Source organism: Schistocerca piceifrons, chromosome 2, assembly GCF_021461385.2.
Source record: "Schistocerca piceifrons isolate TAMUIC-IGC-003096 chromosome 2, iqSchPice1.1, whole genome shotgun sequence".
NCBI classification, from domain to species: Eukaryota; Metazoa; Arthropoda; class Insecta; order Orthoptera; family Acrididae; genus Schistocerca; species Schistocerca piceifrons.
Window position 1 is genome coordinate 596,843,140 of NC_060139.1, and position 21,263 is coordinate 596,864,402.

The 21,263-nt window shown below is 36.8% G+C and overlaps 1 protein-coding gene and 1 non-coding gene across 2 annotated transcripts; both read left to right on the forward strand.

Moving 5' to 3' along the window:
* The first annotated feature begins 1,089 nt into the window (after window positions 1-1,089).
* On the forward strand, window positions 1,090-21,090 carry LOC124775644 (esterase E4-like). The gene is made up of 5 exons (XM_047250473.1): window positions 1,090-1,165; window positions 4,145-4,326; window positions 9,555-9,687; window positions 9,816-9,936; window positions 20,836-21,090. The coding sequence occupies exons 1-5, from the start codon at window positions 1,090-1,092 to the stop codon at window positions 20,990-20,992; spliced, it is 669 nt and encodes a 222-aa protein (XP_047106429.1). The 3' UTR covers window positions 20,993-21,090.
* On the forward strand, window positions 11,368-11,442 carry Trnas-uga. Its single transcript has one exon. It is a non-coding gene; the product is annotated as a tRNA-Ser (tRNA).
* Window positions 21,091-21,263: the final 173 nt, after the last annotated feature.

Below are 21,263 nucleotides of genomic sequence, written 5' to 3' on the forward strand. Positions count from 1 at the left end.
CACAAAGATAAGTTATTAACACACTGCTCACAATGAAGACAACATAGACTGGCCAAGATGTTGATTAATGAAGACACAAATCAGCTTCCCTATGGAAGCCCTAAATCTATTTAATACACTACCTAGCAATATTCAGTCGTTACCAGTGGAGCAATTTTAACTAAAATTTTGTTTAGATTGGAAGAGTAACTTTTGTACAGTATTGAGAATCTGGTAATAGAAAAGTGTCCATCTGAGCACAACTCAGTGCCATGACAACATCAACAACTCTGTTATTTAACTAAATTATATTAGTCTTATAATAGTATAACAATTGTAAAGTATATTATGATCTAGTTCTTAATTGTTTTGCAGGTTCCCTTTTAGTGTCATTGTTTAAACTGTAATATTGTATTCATTTTTGTGGTAATGTTACTGCAAACTTAATGCAATCTGTTCAGCCACAGGTGGGGAACACTATAGAATTAGTAGTAAAAGAGATCAATTGGAAAGCATTCTTAAAATGTGTTGCTTATCAGTGTTAATTCATTGGTGCAATATGGTGGCCATTGAAGGTGTATGCTACAAGATAACTTGGCAATGGTCTAACCAGTATGCCTAAAATATCACTAATAAAACAAAAATTTTCAAAATAACTTTAAACCAAATCAAATCTCTTTCAAACTTTATGTGTTGGAGTCTTCATTAGAGTATGTAGTAGTATCTCAAAATGCCTCTTCTTTTGATAGTTATGTAACTCAATTAGTGTAATACTTTGTTTATTAAGATAGCAATCAGTGATATGTGGCATACATTTTATGTATGTCCAACAATCACTTCAGTTCTTTGTCAAATAAATTTATAAACTACATAACAAATTATACAATGTTCTACTGTTTTATTATTTATTGTACTCTATAAAAGAATATATGAAAGTTGATAAAAAGTACTCAAGATCAGAAATGTAGAACAACATTAAAATTCTGTAAATATCATTCAGAAAATAAATATGCATTTCAGGATAGATTAAATACTCTTATCTGTGTATGGGCACCACACGTGGAACCAGAGCATGAAGATGCCTTCTTGACAGAAGAGCCATGGGTCATAATGTCAGAAAACCGCTACACTCATGTTCCTTACCTAACGGGAGTCACCGACTATGAATTGCTGATAAGGACACAAGGTATGAAAACAAAATACAAACATTTAAAATGACATTCAGTAACACAGTTGACATTTCTTTTGGATAAAATGAAAAGTTAATGAAATCAAACAATTTCTACTGTTCTGCACTCAAAGAAAACTTAAGGGTGATATTAAATTTAACAATTAATAATGAAAAATTTCTGCATATTCACATTGCTGTGAAACAGAAAGCTGTATATTCTCACTAAAGAACATTTTTTTTCAGTAGTTAGCTTATTAATCCCTTGACCAGGCTGTTGCTTGTGCCTTTATCTGTTCTCACCTGACTAGTTACTCCTGTACCTCACAGCACTTTCTTGCAGTGTGGCATAATCTGCCACATTTTGGTGCAATTTTCTCAAATCAAGCTGTGCTTGTAAGTTAACAATTCAAATCTTTTGGCAGTAGGAATGTATACTATGAATATAAGCAATTACAGTTGATCTGCTTTGACAGTCTCATGGAAGTTTTTACTGGATGAGCGAATGTACACACAAACATTTTTGGACAATATATGTTTCAAGAATTTGTTTCAGTGTACCCAAATGTGAACTTATAAAATGTTCAGTATATTTGTTCATAACTTCAATTATTGTTGTTAACAACCTAGTGTTTAAAATTAATATGAAAGTATCAGCTGATGTAAAACTCTAAATACACTTTGTAGAGACTCCTGAATGTTGCCAACACTAGGCCTGAGCACCATTCATTGAGTATGCTGCACAGCATCACCAGGCAGCTCGAACTGAGTTCATTGAGCACAGTTAGTGGGTTAAATAATCTACATACAGCAATTATTTTACTATTAATGCAACTAAAACGTTTATTCTTTGCTAGTGCATAGATTTTGTGTCTTTCAAACTTTGACAAGGTTACTTTTGCAGTTTATAGGAATGAAATAAAACAGAGCAGGTTTGGAAACCTGTGAATTTGGAAGTTCAGAAAAAATGATAGGGAAGTTCAAAATACTCAATGGTTAGGCTGAAAAACAAGCATAATAGGAACAGAAATAAACAGATTTCCAAAAGGAAAACCAATATACCGAAAATTACTGGAGCAGAACTGGACAAGTGGACAGCAAATCTTTCCCATCATGAAGCTGAGATAGTGCATAGTAGAGATAGGAACAGACACATTTTGCAATAGAAGAGGTCAAAAGTACTGCAGGGAAATGGATTGAGAAATAGTACAGCAACAGGAGAATAATTTCAATTTGATGTTTGTGGTTTGATAAAATTCTTGTTTAGGCTGAGCTACATTTGAAGGTATGAAAGCAAAATTAAAATACTGTATGTGAATCCTACAGTAAAACTGCAAATTTAGAGCATCAACAATGCAGTCAAAGTAGTTCACAGGTGAATAGCCAGATATCCAACCATTCACTACTGAACTATTTCATCATGAATCACGTAGAGAGGAGATTAAGAATCATAACAATGCAATCTTTTATCCATAAGCATCATTTGTGTCTTAGAGATACTAATGACATCCTGAACTACCTGAAATCCATATCTGTTTCATTTCATCTTCAACATCTCCATATAAACATACATATACACATGGCCTGTCTACTAGTGGATATTTTCTTCTGCTGTCGGTCACGAATTAGTGAAATTGTGATCCAGTTCCACTTTATCTTTAACCTTGACAAGAATCTCTTCATTTTTGAGAATCAGCTTTACCAAGAAACAAGGTGTACAGATGCCAAATAATGGAGCATCATTCAAGGCCCCACTGGCACACACGTTTTCTACGTACAGTAGCAGTTGGCCACTGATCTGTATGTGATACTTTATTCTGTGTAGTGTGTACAGTCTATGTGACTTTCAGTAGACATTCATGTGGCTAGTTTTGATGTTAATCCCCAGATTAAAGTTTCACTTTACAGTGGAGTGTGCACCAATTGAAAACTGTTAGTTTAAAACTGTTTGCTGGATGAGGACTCAAACCTGAGAAGTTTGGAAGGCATGAGATGAGGTAACAGTGGAAGTGAAGTTGTGAAGATGGATTGTGAATCAGACTTGGATAGCTCAGTCAGTACAACACTTGCCCACAAAAGGCAATAGTCCCTGATTTCAATCCCAGTTTGCCACATAGTTTTAATCTGCCATGAAGTTTCATTTTTTGATGCTGATGTTCTTGATTATGAATAGCATCTTCATCCAACAGTTGAAATTTTTTCTTTGTAAAATACAGCCTTCAAAATCTTCTTTCTACCAATAGCAAATTATAAATGCTGATCCAAATTTTTGTAAATGTGTATTTAACCTTAGTATCTCCTTCTCTCCATTCCATTACCTCACCCACAACCCAGTTGATGGAGAGACTTTTCAAACTGACTTACCCTTCCCAGAACCAATCCAAAACTTTAAATACATGCAGGTATTTCTCTATTTATGTCAGATTATTTAGGAACCTCCAGACAAACTAATATTAGTCTGTCATAAACTATAGTTAAAAAAATGATTACCTACATTACTGTCATAAAACTTGAAAACCATCCAAAAAGTTGCTGATATACATTTTCTTACATTGCTTGATAACATGCTAGACTGGAACTCAACTCAGGCCTTTGCCTTTCACAAAAATAGCTGTAGCAATTGCACGATCAAACTGTACCTAATAATCAGACTCAAAGCTCCTGCCTACTGGTACATTTGCCTACACTTTTAAACACAATAGAAGGTATCTAGCACACACTGTTAGGCTAACATTACAGGAAAAATGGTACGGGGGAGAACAGCTTAACTATAAATTAAATGCAGGTTTCTCAATGAAGCATTTAGCAGACTATAAATTGTATTGAAACTTCCTGGTGAAGTAACACTTTCAAACGCATCAAGACTTTAACCTACTTCATTGCTCTTCAGTACTACATTAGCCAGTAAAGTAAAAGATAAGCTGAAATTGCATGTATATTCTAGTGAACACGGAATTTTCTTTTATTTATACAAATAATGTTACTTTTGATTAACAGAAAATGAGATGTTTGGAACAGAAGAAGGTATACAGAATTTGAATGATAACTTTGATGGCTATGTTGCTCATGAGCTTCGATTTCCAACCAGAGAAGAGCAATTGAATGTATCAGCACAGATTCGACAGTTTTACTATGGAGACAGTGAGATAACACTAGAATTAAATGACACAACAGCAACTGTAAGTTTAAATCCTTAATATTATTTTTGTTGTTTATTTTTAAAGTAATTTTCATTATGATTCACAAAGAAATAATCAGTTAATAGGATATCCACAAATTATTCAATGGATTATAATTTTACAGAAATTAATATTTTAAACCAAAAGAAAATTACTTGATTTTTAACAATTAAAGTATCTGAAAAAGTTTTGTCAAACTGGCCAGTCAGTATCATCATATGCTGCAAGAAGGCAGTATAAATAACAAGGATTCTAGAGTAAATGAGCGTGCTATGGTCGTGAGAAACAAATTCTTGTATATGATGCAGTGATGATGGAGGACGAAGTTAAAAAGTGCCCATCAAAGCAACAGTTACTGAAACTCTGGCACAGACATTTCATAGAACTTCTGCTTCAAAAGAGAGTAGGTATATCATCCAGACAAGAGCAGAGGTGTAAGCGATATGGAAGACACTTAGCTGTAACACATTAAAATAATGTAGCATTCATATGATGACCAATATCATGAACAGTTTTCTCTCTCTCTCTCTCTCTCTCTCTCTCTCTCTCTCTCTTTCTCTCTTTCTTTCTCTCTCTCTCCCTTCCTCTTCCTCTTTCTCTCTCTCTTTCCTCATCCAAACAGGCATTGAAAGGCCAAGGGTGTCAACTGTCCACCGTGTCATCCTCAACTGATAGGCATCACATGATGCAGATATGGAGAGGCTTGTGATCAGCACCACACCCTCACAGTCATTGTCAGTTTTTGTGACCAGCGCTGCTACTTCTCAGTGAAGTAGCTCCTCAATTGGCATCACAAGGGATCAGTGCACCACCCTTTGCCGGCAGTGCTTGGCAGAGTCAGATAGTTTTCCATTCAAGGGCTAGCCAAGCCTAAGAGCACTTAACTTAAGTGATCTGATGGGATTCCTGTGTTACCACTGCAGCAAGTATGTTGGCTCTTGAGAACAGTTAAAGTTCATAAATGTACTAATTCATATTTTGCAAGAAATTAAGGCTGTTATGATTAATGAATATTCTTCAGATGCAGTTCCTTTTCTCCTCTGTCTTAGCTTTCTCTTAGGATAGATAAAAAAACCCACTCACCAAGTGGCAGCAGGGGAGCGTATGCAAAAAAAAGGATTTTACTTTTACAAGCTTTTGGAGTCAAATCTTTTGTGTGTGTGTTCCCCTTCGTGAGTATGTTTCTGAAAGCTTGTAAAAGTTAAATCCTTTTGTGTGTATATTCCTCTGCCACCACTTGGTGAGTGGATATTTTTATCTACCCATTTACATTATAATATCAATAATTGATTATTTTCATTTTTATATTAGCTTCCTCTTTGCTAGTCATTAATGAAGCATTTCTATGTATGACTTCAGCCATTAAGTGCAGAATGCGATGGGCTGCATATGATCATTGCAGCTTCAGCCAAGTATCGATTCATTGCAGAATGAGAGAACATATACTAAGTATAAGCAGCCCCAATAACATATCAGTAAGAATTTTACTGTTCCAGAGTGAGAAGTCAATTAAAAAAGTATTGTTCATAAGAAAATTCATTTATCCATTTCATAAAACACCATGTCCTGCTGTGTGAAGAAGTCCATAACTGCCTCCTGCATATTCTGGTCTGACAGCAACCTTTCAAGGCATCTTTTAAATGACCAAAGGCATGATAATCACATTGGGAGAAATCAGGACTATAGCGTCAGTGTTCAAGCATGTCCCACTTCAGTCTGCACAACTTCTGTGTTACAACATCAGTGATGGCCACCTTGTGTCGAAGCACAACCAGCACAAAATTTCGCACATCATTCCATAATGGTGGTTTCTGACAAGCATGCTGCTTTGTACACATTTTCCACTCTCCATTGTTTGTCCTTTGGAGGCAAGGAAAGTAATAATAGCATGTTGGTCCTGTTTGGACACATTTAGTAATAATATCACCATAGCTCACGTTTCTGAATTTACTAGACACACATCAGACAGACACAAAGCCACACTAATCTCTTGCCTATAAATTAGTGCCTATATGCACACATCATAGATGCATTACAATGCATTTACTATGCAGCAAATCCTTCATATGGAAACTTTTTGATTGCTGCTTATATTTTCTTTAGTTCTAGCTTGATAATACTCATGACAACAAAACTGCACTACATGTGATTCAAAAGGACTAATCACTACCACCTATAACTGTGCATTCTTTTTTTTCACTTATGATGCTTTCCTTTGATCTTTTGACCTTCTACCCCTTCACTTGACGTTTCCATTTCCATTTCCATCATCTTTTTAATATGAATCACCTGAGTGCAAGCAACAGCTCTGCTAATACACCGCCCTTTTATACCTTGCATACACAATACTACTGCCAGCTGTATATTTGTGTATCAACATCCCATTACTTTTGTCACCTCAGTGTTTACATCATTAAAGAGTCAATATGTCTGTAAAACTGTTCAAAAATATACAGGGTGTGATTCTAAAGTTTCAAGACTTATCTCAGAACTAGAAATTTATTAGGCGGGTGAGCGGGCGCGTTCTCGTGGAGGAGAATCCAATCGCCCTTGATCACTGGGTGGACGTGGTGAACTCAATCCCTCAAGTGTCGGAGCACTGACATTCTGACAACAGCCATTGTTTAAAAGTTCCCACACTCTCTCCACATTTTAATATGTTCAGCTTGATGATGGCCTCCAAGAGCAGTCATCGTCTTCAACATTCCCGTGGCCATCTTTGAAATGTTTGTGCCACATGAAAACCATTGCATGTTCAGCTTGATGATGGCCTCCAAGAGCAGTCATCGTCTTCAACATTCCCGTGGCCATCTTTGAAATGTTTGTGCCACATGAAAACCATTGCATGGGACATGGCTTCTTCCTTAAAGGCCTTTTGAATCATACCGAGAGTGTCCATGGCAGTTTTGTTCAGTCACACATAAAACTTAATTGCATAACACTGTTCCAATGGCTGCTCCATTTCCACCTCTTCCACTTTTCAACCAAGATCAATGACATGCACTCATGCTGCAAGTGATATGCAGCCTCCAGGATTCCAGAGGCAACTGCCACAGCTTCAGTTCATTCTGTGAGACCCCCCACTACTTCCCCCACGCAACGGAACCAATCTTTGCATGCTCCCCTACTCAGAAATTAATCAGTCTTGAAACTTCTGAATCACACCTTGTATGTTCGAAGGGTTATGTAGTGGACACCCCATGTCATCCTTGTTATGTGCTTCCATGCAACAGACACATTCTCTCTCAATCACTAGTTGGCCCAGAACATGATGCCATAAGATATACAGTTTCACCTAATACAAGTTCTCTAAATTTACCTAAAATGTTTTACAGGACCATCATCATCTTCCTTCCCTAGATTCCCATTTAAGTTGTCTGAGCATCTGTGCTCTAATTTTTTATTGGTTACACAGATCAGGACTCCAAGGACCCCAAAAACTTGAGTGTTATCTAGGACTGGTTGGACTTATGTTAAATGAGCATTTTCTTTAAAGGTGCATCACACAGTCCCAGAATTATCTTAAAAGCTCAAAGCCTTCTGATTCCCTCCCTGCATCTGATGTTATATGTTGATCTCATTTCATATCATACATCCCAATATTACTACAAAATGATATGAAATGAAATCAACATATTTAAACACTGAGAGAATCCAGAAATTCATCACTAATGTTGTAACTGAACACCTTTGGTTTCTTTTCCTTCTCTATGGGCATTATCTTACATTTATCCATATTTAAATAGAGCATCTATTCATTACACCAAAATGAAGTATTGTTTACATTATTCCTTGAAAGCATCCAGGAATGATACTTTTCTGTAGACAACAGCATCATCAGCAAACACTCTGATTGTTCTGCTGTCTCTATCTGATAACTGTTTATGATTGTTGAGAACACTAACGGTCTTACTACGTTTCCTCAAGGTACAACCAATGTTCTTCTCATTTCTGTTGAATGCTTATCGTCCTATATAGCATATGGTACATTTACTTTTGCACCCTGTAAATCAACATGAAGTCACTATCCTTATCACTCCTCCCACAGTGGTATTCCACCACCCACCAAACCTACAAAATATCCTCATCCATCCCTACACAACCCCTGCTCCCAACCCCTTGCCTCATGGCTCATATCCCTGTAATAGACCTAGATGCAAGACTTGTCCCATGCATCCTCCTACACCACCTACTCCAGACCAGTAATAGACATCACATATCCCATCAAAGGCAGGATTACCTCTGAAAGCAACCATGTGATCTACAAGATAAGCTGCAAATACTGTGCTGCATGCTACGATGGCATGACAACCAACAAGCTGTCTGTCTGTCTGCATGAATGGCTACTGACTAACTGTGACCAAGAAACAACTGGACCATCTTGTTGCTGATGATGCAGCCCAACATGACATAATTCATTTCGATGACTGATTCACAGCCTATGCCATCTGGATCCTTCCCACCAACACCAGATTTCCTGAACTATACATGTGGTATCTCTTCCTGCAATATATCATATGATCTGGTAATCCTCCTGGCCTCAAACTTCATTAGTCATTGTCCTTACCCATCTAACCCCTTCCCTGTTCCCACTGACACACTACGCAGCCCTCTATTCCACCAGTGCACCCAGTCTTTTTACTTCTTTCTATTTCCGCTACCCCCTCTCTCCCCCACCTGACAGCACCTAGATGCACTACCCTCTCCCCACCTTGTCCCTGCATGCTCCCACTAACAGCATTTCACATCCCCCACCCATGTCCTGCTATCCCTCCCCATTCCCACCCACCCCAGCCTCCTCCTTGCCACCATACAGTTGCCTCTCCCATCATGCACTGCTGCTCATTGTCTGGCTTCAGCTGCCAGAGACTGTGGTCATGTGTTTGTGAGTAGAGTGTGTGTGTGTGTGTGTGTGTGTGTGTGTGTGTGTGTGTGTGTGTGTGTGTTGTCTTTTTTGACAAAGGCCTTGTTGCCTTGTTGGCTGACAGCTCATTTTGTGACAATCTTTTTGTTGTGCCTATCGCAACTCAGTGTCTCTGCTGTATGGTGAGTAGCAACTATCCTTTTCTTAATATAGTTAAAATAGTGACAAATATAAATAACATGTAATTTGCTTCTGTATTTAATTATGGTCAGAAGTTTTACTATATCCAGTACTGTTTTATCATATTCACTGTTTTTCATATTGTAAAGTATGGATAATATGGGAAAATCTCATTTGTTTGCAGATGATATCAGATCTTATGATTGTGGAAGCAGTAGACACCACTGTACGAAACATGAGTAGGGATTCTTCAGAACCTGTTTACTATTATCAGTTTTCCTTCAGTGGACCTCTCAATGCATATCCTGATTTCCCAGGTAAACAATTTTACGTGCTTCAAAGTGTCAGTTACACCATCTGATTTTTCTCTTTCAATTTTAAGTATTTCACTTGAGAATGCTTCTTCCATAAAGCTACAACTTAAAATATGGTGTGTGTTGCACAGGTGCTTCCCATGGTGATGACAGAAGATACATGAGTTACTATACATCACTAGAAACAGATTCTGCTGGATACAGAATCGCAATGCAGTTGTTACAACTGTGGACAAATTTTGTGAAATATAGGTAAAGTAATTCATTTCATTCATTCACTGTTTTTCCTCATACTTTCTATTAGAATGTTTAAAATGGCAATGAATACATCCGTACTAGTACTGGTACAAAAAAGAAAATAACATAAACTACTTATGTATATTATTCTCGGTATATGTTTGTAGTGAACTGGTCAGTATATGGTCAGAAATTTGTGTGACTCTTTTCTGTCAAGATTTAACATATGTCACATTGCTCTTAAGATCTGGCAGATCTTTGTTAGGCCTTATAATAAGTTAGCACTTCTTGCATATTAAATCTGAAATTGGATGGCTTTGAAAAGCTTTCCTACTAAATGCGATTATAGTGCCTTAACCTCTGGATCACCTCACTTTATGGTGTCATTAGAAAGTCATTGGTATGACCATAAAGACCTGTGCTCAGCACTGAATCTTTTAGTAAAGAACAAAGAAGATATTCAGAAGGAGGTTTTATTGTTAATAAGAAAATTTTACCTCAGATTGCAGATCTTAAAATAATTTCATATCAAATAACACACCAGCAAAAAAATAAATAAATAAATAGGTGCTATTCATTGGAAGTAATGAAATTTGATACTTTAATCTGATGAAGAAGCTGAGTATCTTTAGAAGGACTCGCAACATGACAAAACAAATATGAATCTGTTACCATACTAGTTCTAACCAATTCTTTGGTTCCTTGTTGAATTTCTTCTGTAGCTGAAGCAAACAAACCAATGTCAACATAATGAGATTTTCACTCTGCAGTGGAGTGTGCTCTGATATGAAACTTTCTGGCAGATTAAAGCTGTGTGCCGAACCGAGACTCAAACTCGGGACCTTTGCCTTTTGCGGGCAAGTGCTCTACCAACTGAGCTACCCAAGCACGACTCACGCCCCATCATCACAGCTTTACTTCTGCCAGTACCTCGCCTCCTACATTCCAAACTTTACAGAAGCTCTCCTGCGAACCTTACAGAACTAGCACTCCTGAAAGAAAGGACATTGCGGAGACATGGCTTAGCCACAGCCTGGGGGATGTTTCCAGAATGAGATTTTCACTCTGCAGCGGAGTGTGCGCTGATATGAAACTTTCTGGCCGATTAAAACTGTGTGCCGGACCGAGACTTGAACTCGGGACCTTTGCCTTTCGCGGGCAAGTGCTCTACCAACTGAGCTACCCAAACATGACTCACGCCCTGTCCTCACAGCTTTACTTCTGCCAGTACCTCGTCTCCTATCTTCCGAACTTTACAGAAGCTCTCCTGTGATCCTTGCAGAACTAGCACTCCTGAAAGAAAGGATATTGCGGAGACATGGCTTAGCCACAGCCTGGGGGATGTTTCCAGAACGAGATTTTCACTCCTTTCTTTCAGGAGTGCTAGTTCTGCAAGGTTCGCAGGAGACTGGCAGAAGTAAAGCTGTGAGGACAGGGCATGAGTCGTGCTTGGGTAGCTCAGTTGGTAGAGCACTTGCCCGTGAAAGGCAAAGGTCCCGAGTTCGAGTCTCGGTCCAGCACACAGTTTTAATCTGCCAGAAAGTTTCAAACCAATGTCAACAAGAATTTCAGTTTCTATGAGTTAAGATCATGTAAGATGAATTGCTCTCTCATCCCAGTTAAATATTTCAAAAAAGTTGTTTAAAATTACAATAAATACTCTTGCAAAAAGTAATCATCTTGCCTAATTCTTTTTTCAATTTGATAATTTCCACTTTCTTTGTACAGTGTTACAGAAATAACAAGACAGCAGTATATTTTCTTAGACTGATCTGTGTAGTCTGATTGCATGTTTTATCAAGTGCCTATTTGTAGTATTCACTGTCTAAGGAACTGAACAGTATTTTTAATTTCTGTCCCTCCAATTAGGAGTACCAACCATCTAAAAACTGGCCTAATTTCTTCTCTAATCATTAACATTCTAATTTATAGTGTTCTCTTATTCTTCTTAATCTATACCTTCAATTGCCTACAGTTACACTATAAAGAATATGTCTTCTTGCCCATTGCTTCTAAGATACTGAAATTCTTGAAGACAATACACCAAAGCTGATGAACTTACATAATGTCAAATAATGGAAAGTCTTGGATGGAATAACAGCAATATGGGAAGGATTAATTGTTACTTGCCACATAGAGGAGGAGAGGAGGCATTGAATTGCAGAAAAGCACAGTGTAGAAGACTGCTGAAATATTAAGGATTCACACAGAGTTACCTGTTTTGGAAGAAAGACTTCATCTGAAAGCTTAATATTTTACAAGTCTTTTTCATTGTGCCTGTCTGTGACTTAACCCGTCTGGCCTTATGCAAGCAGTTATTTGGCTTTGCATTGATTGGTCAAGTTGTTGAATGCCCTCATTATAGGTATTGTGACAAATTCCATTCAATTTTATTTATTTATTAATTTAGATCCCATCAATCCAATACAGCAAGAGATTTGCATGGATGTAGGACATGTCAGATTATTAGAAATTATAAAAAAGGAACACATAAAAAACCCTCTCGAAAGAGGAGATATAAGACAAAATACACATTAACATGTAAGGACAAAACTACACTTAAAAAAGTTAAAATAAAGGTAGATCCTAATAGCTACACAAAAGACTTAGTAATGTTAACAATGATTCTAACTATCATAATGCGTAAGTCTACATCAGATTTAATTAAAAGAAAAAAATCAATTGGAGTGAATACGATTTATATATGCTTCAACCCAATACATGGAACTGTCTATTAGATAGTGTTTAAGCTGTTATTTACATTTGGGAATCTTGTGGGAAAGTGATTTCAGTGATGGTGGGAGAGTATTGAACACCTTGCAGCTCATGTAATGGACTCCGTTTTGTACAATACTAAGGTGTTTTAATTCATAATGGAGGTCCATCTTCCTTTTGACATTGTGAGTATGGTATGAATCATTGGTTTTGTGTAGTTGCTCACTTTTTCCAATGAAACATAACAGAGAGTAGATATATTGGCATGTAGTTGTCAATTTCCTAATAAGGTTTCTACAAGAATGTCTAGGCAGGATTCCACTCATTACCCTAATAATTCTCTTTTGGGTAATGAATATTTTTTTTGGAAAGTGGCTGATTATCCCAGGAAACTATGCCATACAACAACAGTGCATGGAAGTAACTAAAATAAGCAATTAGACAGTCAAAATCCTGAGCTGGTTGGAGAGTCATGCCCATAATGCTCCAAATATTCTCATTTAGGCCCTTTCTCACGTGATTAGTACCAACCTATCTTTTCCATATTGTTGAATTAATGTAATGTGTTAGATCTGATGCCTTACTTAGTACATTTGATTGTAATAGTGTCATTCGCAACTTCCAATAGCCTCAGTGTCAGTGCAACATTAAACAGAAACTCCATACTTTTCCATCTGTTGTCCGGTTCCTAACAATAATGTTACAAAATGTAGCTCAAAGCATTTCACATATACAATTCAATTAGCCTGTAGTTGTAGCTTCATCTTTTTCAGAAATGTGTAACAATAATAATGAAAGGAGAAAGACTTTGAAATTTCAGCTATAGAAACTGCTTTGATAAAAATAGTTATAATTTGCCTCTACAGAAGTCCAGATGGGGTCTTACATACACTCTTACGAAACTAGACAGTGCGCTCAGTAAATTTAAAGCTAATAAAAAAAGATTTAACAGTATGTGGTCATTTTAACATAAATTTCCAGCAAAACTCAAATGAAAAGCAAAAATCTCATGACCATAATTTCAATCTGTAATTTATAGACCAATATAAACATTCCCACTAGAATTACTAAAACCACGTATACCACTATTGAGCTGAATCCATAAATATGAGATTTAGTGACAATAACAGGGAGTATATTGCTTTCCATACTAAACCCAAAACCACAATGCAAACACAATTAGTTAAAGAAGAATGAATCCTACGTGAAAAAATTATAAGTATCCTCAGACAACTGTTAGCTAAGGAAACATGGAATGAAGTATATTATAATTGCAGCACATGTGAAAAGTACAACAGATTTGTGTAAATATTTACTAACTACTCGAACATGTGTTCCCAATTAAGAAACACACATTGAGATTTAATAACAAAAACAAGTTTTGGATAACAGCCGGAATTAAGATCTCAAGCAAAAAACAATAAAAGTATATGATATTTTAAAGATACAGTGGGTGTGTGATGAATTTCTTGCCTACTGCAGAAAATCCAAGACAATACTTTAAAAAACTGTTAAGAAAACAAATACATTCCAAGACAAAAAAAGGTTATTTTCCAAATAGGATGGAAATCACAAGATGTGATGTACATGTACAGCAAAACCAATTATTATAATTTCAGGAAAATTAGGTGATTTATTGGAAAGGATTTCACAAATTAAGCAGATCAATAATGCATTGGTCTACCTCTAACCCTCAAACAAGCAGTTACTTGACTTGGCACTTATCGATCAAGTTGTTGAATGTCCTCCTGATGCATATTGTGCCAACTTCTGTGCAATTGGTACATTAGATAGTAAAAATTCATGGCTGGTTGGAGGGCCCTGTCCATAATGCACCAAATATTCTCACTCGAAGAGAGATCCAGTGAAATTTCTGGCCAAGTTAGAGTTTGGCAAGCATAGCGAGAAGCAGTAGAAACCCTAACAATATTCAGGTGGGTCTCAATCTGCGGAAATGTAAGCCCAGGATAGCTTGCCATGAAGGGAAGCAAAAGTGGGTACAGAATATTGTCAACATCCTGTTGTGCTGTATGGGTGCCACAGATGACAAAAAAGGGGTTCTCCTATGAAAAAAAAGTCACCCCACACCGTCCTTCATGGTTGTTGTGCCGTATGGTCGGCAACAGTCAGGGTGGCATCCCACTACTGTATGGGCCATTTCCAGACATGTCTTTTCTGGTCATTGGGGCTCAGTTTGAAGTGAAATTCATCACTGAAGACTATTTTATTACAATCATTGAGATTCCAGGCTGAAAATGTGTCTGGAGATGTGCCAGTTTGACTGTTGCCCACCATACAGTGTGAAAACGAAGAGTGATGGTCTGGAGCACCATTTATTTTCATAGCAGGGCCCATTTGGTTGTCATCTTTACAGCCATACATCAACAGTATACTATGCCCCATTTTGTTGCTCTTCATGGAAAGTCATTCTGGGCTTACACATCAGCAAGATAATGTCCACCTGCACACAGTGAGATCTTCTACTGCTCGTCTTCATGCTTGCCAAACCCTTACTGGGCAGCAAGGTCACCAGACCTGTCTCCAATTAGAGCGTCTGGAGCATTATGGACAGCGTCCTGCTACTATCTCAATATTTTGATGATCTAATACACCAACTGGATGGAATTTGTTATGATATCCCTAAGAAGGACACCTAATAACTCTGTCAATCAATGCCAAGTTTGCATAAGGCCAAAGGTGGACCAACACATTTTAACTTGCTCAGTTTAGGAAGTGCTTTCTCTTGAATAAATCATCAATTTTTCTGAAATTATAATCATTTGTTTATCTGTAAATGTACAACACATCCACAGATTTCTGAATATCACTACCAGCATCAAGTTATGACAAGATGAAAAGAAAATAACAGACCCAAGGAAAGTCAAAATATCTTCAACAGCTATTTTTCAGATATAAGTGGGCAGGTAATCATTATGATTACCCCAAGCAATCAAAGTGCAAGAGGTTCATCATTTAGGATCAGCAGCTCTGCTACCTCACTGTATCTGCACCCAATGAAAGAAGAAGAAAGTTTGAACATCATAAAAACCTTAAAAATGAAACAGGTTTCAGTAGTACCTGGCATACCTGAAAAAATAAGAAAAAAATGTGTAGTGAGCTCTTGTAAAATCACTGGTATAATTATGCAAAAATAGTTCACTGGCATCAGCAACACTCTTGTCCTGTCTAAAAACTGCTAAATTGAAACTGATATACAAAAAAAGGAAATGTAGAAGTAGTTGGCAATAACAGACCAATTGCCTTATTGTTTGACTTTTCAAAAATTTTAGATAATTTCTTGCACAAACGTCTACAGGCTTTATGCAAAAAGAGCAAATTATGTCCACAGCACAGTGTAGATTGAAAAAAACTGCCCAACTGACCCTGCTATCTATGAATTCCTGAGTGGAATTTACCAGAAACTGGACAGTGTCAAATATGTTACTGGTTTATGTCCTGACTTGTTGAAGACATTCAGTATTATAGATCATGAGAAGCTACTACAGAAATTGAATTAACATGGCATCAGAAGCACCGCTGTGAAGGGTCAGGTCATGGCTTTGTAGACATAAAGAAACAGTGGAAATACAACACAATGAATACAACAAAATCACCCACTTTCTCATGTTACCAAGAGGTGAACATGGTGTTCCTCAAGGATCAGTACTGGGACCAGCACTGTTCCTCCTGTACAAATGACCTACAAACAAACATTTATTGTCAAAATGCTTATCGGTCTGCTGATGACACAAGCTTTCTCATCAGTGCACAAAATTATTACAAGAAAATACAACAAAGCCAATGAATAGCATAGAAGAATGTTTCACATGCAATAAGCTAATCATAAATATAGGAAAAACTGTAGCACTCAACTTATATAATGTCAACGAAAAGGTTCCATGAAATGTAAATATCCAGTTGTCTAACAAAGCTGTAAAAAGAGTTGACCTAACAAAGTTTTTTGGGTTCTGCAGGTTGGAAACTCATACTGACAACCTCACAAAAAGAAATTGAGCACTTCACGTTCTGTGGTGAGGATGCTTGATAACTGCTGCAGCAAAGACTGTCTAAAAAGTGCGTGCTATGCAAATGTTCTGTCACTTCTGACATACGGAGTTATTTTATTGCGAGCTTCTCCAAACAGCATTAAGCTAAACACAATGCAAAAAAAAGACTCATAAGAATCATAAAATGGACCACACAAGGAAAATATTACAAGCCTTTCTCCAAAAAACTGCAAATCCTTCAACTTCCATACTTGCACATACATAAAACCATAGTATTCGTAAAGCAGTACGTGACTGAAAATCCTGCAATCTTCCTCAGAAACAAAGTTGTACATGTCCACAATAGGAGGCAAAAAATGGGTCTCCATATGTACTGAACAAAAATTAAGCTCTTCCAAAATGGAGTTCTGCAACACTCTCTCTCTCTCTCTCTCTCTCTCTCTCTCTCTCTCTCTCTCTCTCTCTCACACACACACACACACACACACACACACACACACACACACACAAATTACTGAGTAACACACATTCTGTAAAGAGTATTACAGGATTCAAAGCTGCACTGATGGCCTATCTAATTAACTATTGCTTACAAGTCTGAAACTATTCTTTGATAAACAATAATGTTCTGTACAAATACAAATAATAATGTACCATTATTATGAACTGAAAGTATAGTAGCATTATAACCATTGGTCCAGTTCTAATAACAATGCACCAATAATCTGAATTGTAGCTCTAAATAATTAATGATGTTTTATAATGATAGAAATAGCACTCTGTCAAATACTGACTGACATCCTATGAAAAAAAAGTCACCCCACACCGTCCTTCATGGTTGTTGTGCCGTATGGTCGGCAACAGTCAGGGTGGCATCCCACTACTGTATGGGCCATTTCCAGACATGTCTTTTCTGGTCATTGGGGCTCAGTTTGAAGTGAAATTCATCACTGAAGACTATTTTATTACAATCATTGAGATTCCAGGCTGAAAATGTGTCTGGAGATGTGCCAGTTTGACTGTTGCCCACCATACAGTGTGAAAACGAAGAGTGATGGTCTGGAGCACCATTTATTTTCATAGCAGGGCCCATTTGGTTGTCATCTTTACAGCCATACATCAACAGTATACTATGCCCCATTTTGTTGCTCTTCATGGAAAGTCATTCTGGGCTTACACATCAGCAAGATAATGTCCACCTGCACACAGTGAGATCTTCTACTGCTCGTCTTCATGCTTGCCAAACCCTTACTGGGCAGCAAGGTCACCAGACCTGTCTCCAATTAGAGCGTCTGGAGCATTATGGACAGCGTCCTGCTACTATCTCAATATTTTGATGATCTAATACACCAACTGGATGGAATTTGTTATGATATCCCTAAGAAGGACACCTAATAACTCTGTCAATCAATGCCAAGTTTGCATAAGGCCAAAGGTGGACCAACACATTTTAACTTGCTCAGTTTAGGAAGTGCTTTCTCTTGAATAAATCATCAATTTTTCTGAAATTATAATCATTTGTTTATCTGTAAATGTACAACACATCCACAGATTTCTGAATATCACTACCAGCATCAAGTTATGACAAGATGAAAAGAAAATAACAGACCCAAGGAAAGTCAAAATATCTTCAACAGCTATTTTTCAGATATAAGTGGGCAGGTAATCATTATGATTACCCCAAGCAATCAAAGTGCAAGAGGTTCATCATTTAGGATCAGCAGCTCTGCTACCTCACTGTATCTGCACCCAATGAAAGAAGAAGAAAGTTTGAACATCATAAAAACCTTAAAAATGAAACAGGTTTCAGTAGTACCTGGCATACCTGAAAAAATAAGAAAAAAATGTGTAGTGAGCTCTTGTAAAATCACTGGTATAATTATGCAAAAATAGTTCACTGGCATCAGCAACACTCTTGTCCTGTCTAAAAACTGCTAAATTGAAACTGATATACAAAAAAAGGAAATGTAGAAGTAGTTGGCAATAACAGACCAATTGCCTTATTGTTTGACTTTTCAAAAATTTTAGATAATTTCTTGCACAAACGTCTACAGGCTTTATGCAAAAAGAGCAAATTATGTCCACAGCACAGTGTAGATTGAAAAAAACTGCCCAACTGACCCTGCTATCTATGAATTCCTGAGTGGAATTTACCAGAAACTGGACAGTGTCAAATATGTTACTGGTTTATGTCCTGACTTGTTGAAGACATTCAGTATTATAGATCATGAGAAGCTACTACAGAAATTGAATTAACATGGCATCAGAAGCACCGCTGTGAAGGGTCAGGTCATGGCTTTGTAGACATAAAGAAACAGTGGAAATACAACACAATGAATACAACAAAATCACCCACTTTCTCATGTTACCAAGAGGTGAACATGGTGTTCCTCAAGGATCAGTACTGGGACCAGCACTGTTCCTCCTGTACAAATGACCTACAAACAAACATTTATTGTCAAAATGCTTATCGGTCTGCTGATGACACAAGCTTTCTCATCAGTGCACAAAATTATTACAAGAAAATACAACAAAGCCAATGAATAGCATAGAAGAATGTTTCACATGCAATAAGCTAATCATAAATATAGGAAAAACTGTAGCACTCAACTTATATAATGTCAACGAAAAGGTTCCATGAAATGTAAATATCCAGTTGTCTAACAAAGCTGTAAAAAGAGTTGACCTAACAAAGTTTTTTGGGTTCTGCAGGTTGGAAACTCATACTGACAACCTCACAAAAAGAAATTGAGCACTTCACGTTCTGTGGTGAGGATGCTTGATAACTGCTGCAGCAAAGACTGTCTAAAAAGTGCGTGCTATGCAAATGTTCTGTCACTTCTGACATACGGAGTTATTTTATTGCGAGCTTCTCCAAACAGCATTAAGCTAAACACAATGCAAAAAAAAGACTCATAAGAATCATAAAATGGACCACACAAGGAAAATATTACAAGCCTTTCTCCAAAAAACTGCAAATCCTTCAACTTCCATACTTGCACATACATAAAACCATAGTATTCGTAAAGCAGTACGTGACTGAAAATCCTGCAATCTTCCTCAGAAACAAAGTTGTACATGTCCACAATAGGAGGCAAAAAATGGGTCTCCATATGTACTGAACAAAAATTAAGCTCTTCCAAAATGGAGTTCTGCAACACTCTCTCTCTCTCTCTCTCTCTCTCTCTCTCTCTCTCTCTCTCACACACACACACACACACACACACACACACACACACACACACACACACACACAAATTACTGAGTAACACACATTCTGTAAAGAGTATTACAGGATTCAAAGCTGCACTGATGGCCTATCTAATTAACTATTGCTTACAAGTCTGAAACTATTCTTTGATAAACAATAATGTTCTGTACAAATACAAATAATAATGTACCATTATTATGAACTGAAAGTATAGTAGCATTATAACCATTGGTCCAGTTCTAATAACAATGCACCAATAATCTGAATTGTAGCTCTAAATAATTAATGATGTTTTATAATGATAGAAATAGCACTCTGTCAAATACTGACTGACATCTTACTGTACAGTCTATGTACCCACAACATGTCATGTACAAATTAATAAATAAACAGTACAAAAAGTATGTATCCCAACAATCACAAGGGAAGTAATGTATTTCAGGACTACACTTTAATATTTTTCAGATTCGACAGTTTTTGCTTTGTGTCAAGAATTGAGTAAATTGTAACTACCCACTGTAACTTGACATTTCAGTGATTTGCAACTGTTGTTTTCATTGATTCATTTATATTCACATCACAGGCAAGGAAAAACAGTTCAACAGATTACGCTGAATTTGTAACCATCAGTAACCAAACTAGTACAAATTTAGAATTGCTGTTCTAATATATAATTCTACTCAGCTTTTACATGACATCGGCTCTTAAAAGACACTTTGCTATTTCACAATGTTGCAGATTTCAAATTGCAAATGTAGTAAAATCTAAATTATAAAAGTATTTACATAATATTTACAGAGACTGAGGATCTAATATTGATTCAGTATTGTCAGTGTTACAAAGGGAGCTTTCTGCACAAATTTTTACAAACTATTATAAAATTGGGAAAGATACATAAAGTCTTAAGCTTACTTCCTATTATAAACAACAGTAATAAAGTATTACAGAGTTTGACTGTAATTCTGAACTTTCTCCTTTCAGTGATCCAATTCCATATGACACTGATGAATTACTTACAGAAGACTGGAAACAATATGAGGCAGACAGCACAAATTATCTAGGAATAGGCTCCACTCTTGAAGCAGGTACAGGGCTCAACAAGGAACGGATGGATTTCTGGCACAGTGTGATGCCATAAGTTAGTTAGTGATATTACAAAATCTGATAAGCAACCTGTATACCTTAATTTGCATTGAAAAATCATATCACAAAAACTGTTAAAGAATATACCTCAAAAAGATGGAAGAGAATCATCCACACGAAATACTTCTTCCAATATCATAAAACTATGAATCTATTTAATTTCTATATATTGTGTGTCTTGTAGGTAGCTAATTTAAGTTCCAATGTTTAGAAAATAAATTCAACACTGCTGAATGTTCATATGGAAATATTACTGTCTGGTAAAC

What these genes read in the sequence shown, in the direction of transcription:
- LOC124775644 (XM_047250473.1), top strand. Translation starts at nt 1,090, where the DNA reads ATGTCAGAAAACCGCTACACTCATGTTCCTTACCTAACGGGAGTCACC. An exon ending in ATTGCTGATAAGGACACAAG is followed by an intron (nt 1,166 to 4,144) that starts GTATGAAAACAA and finishes TTTGATTAACAG; the next exon opens with AAAATGAGATGTTTGGAACA. An exon ending in ACAAATTTTGTGAAATATAG is followed by an intron (nt 9,937 to 20,835) that starts GTAAAGTAATTC and finishes TTCTCCTTTCAG; the next exon opens with TGATCCAATTCCATATGACA.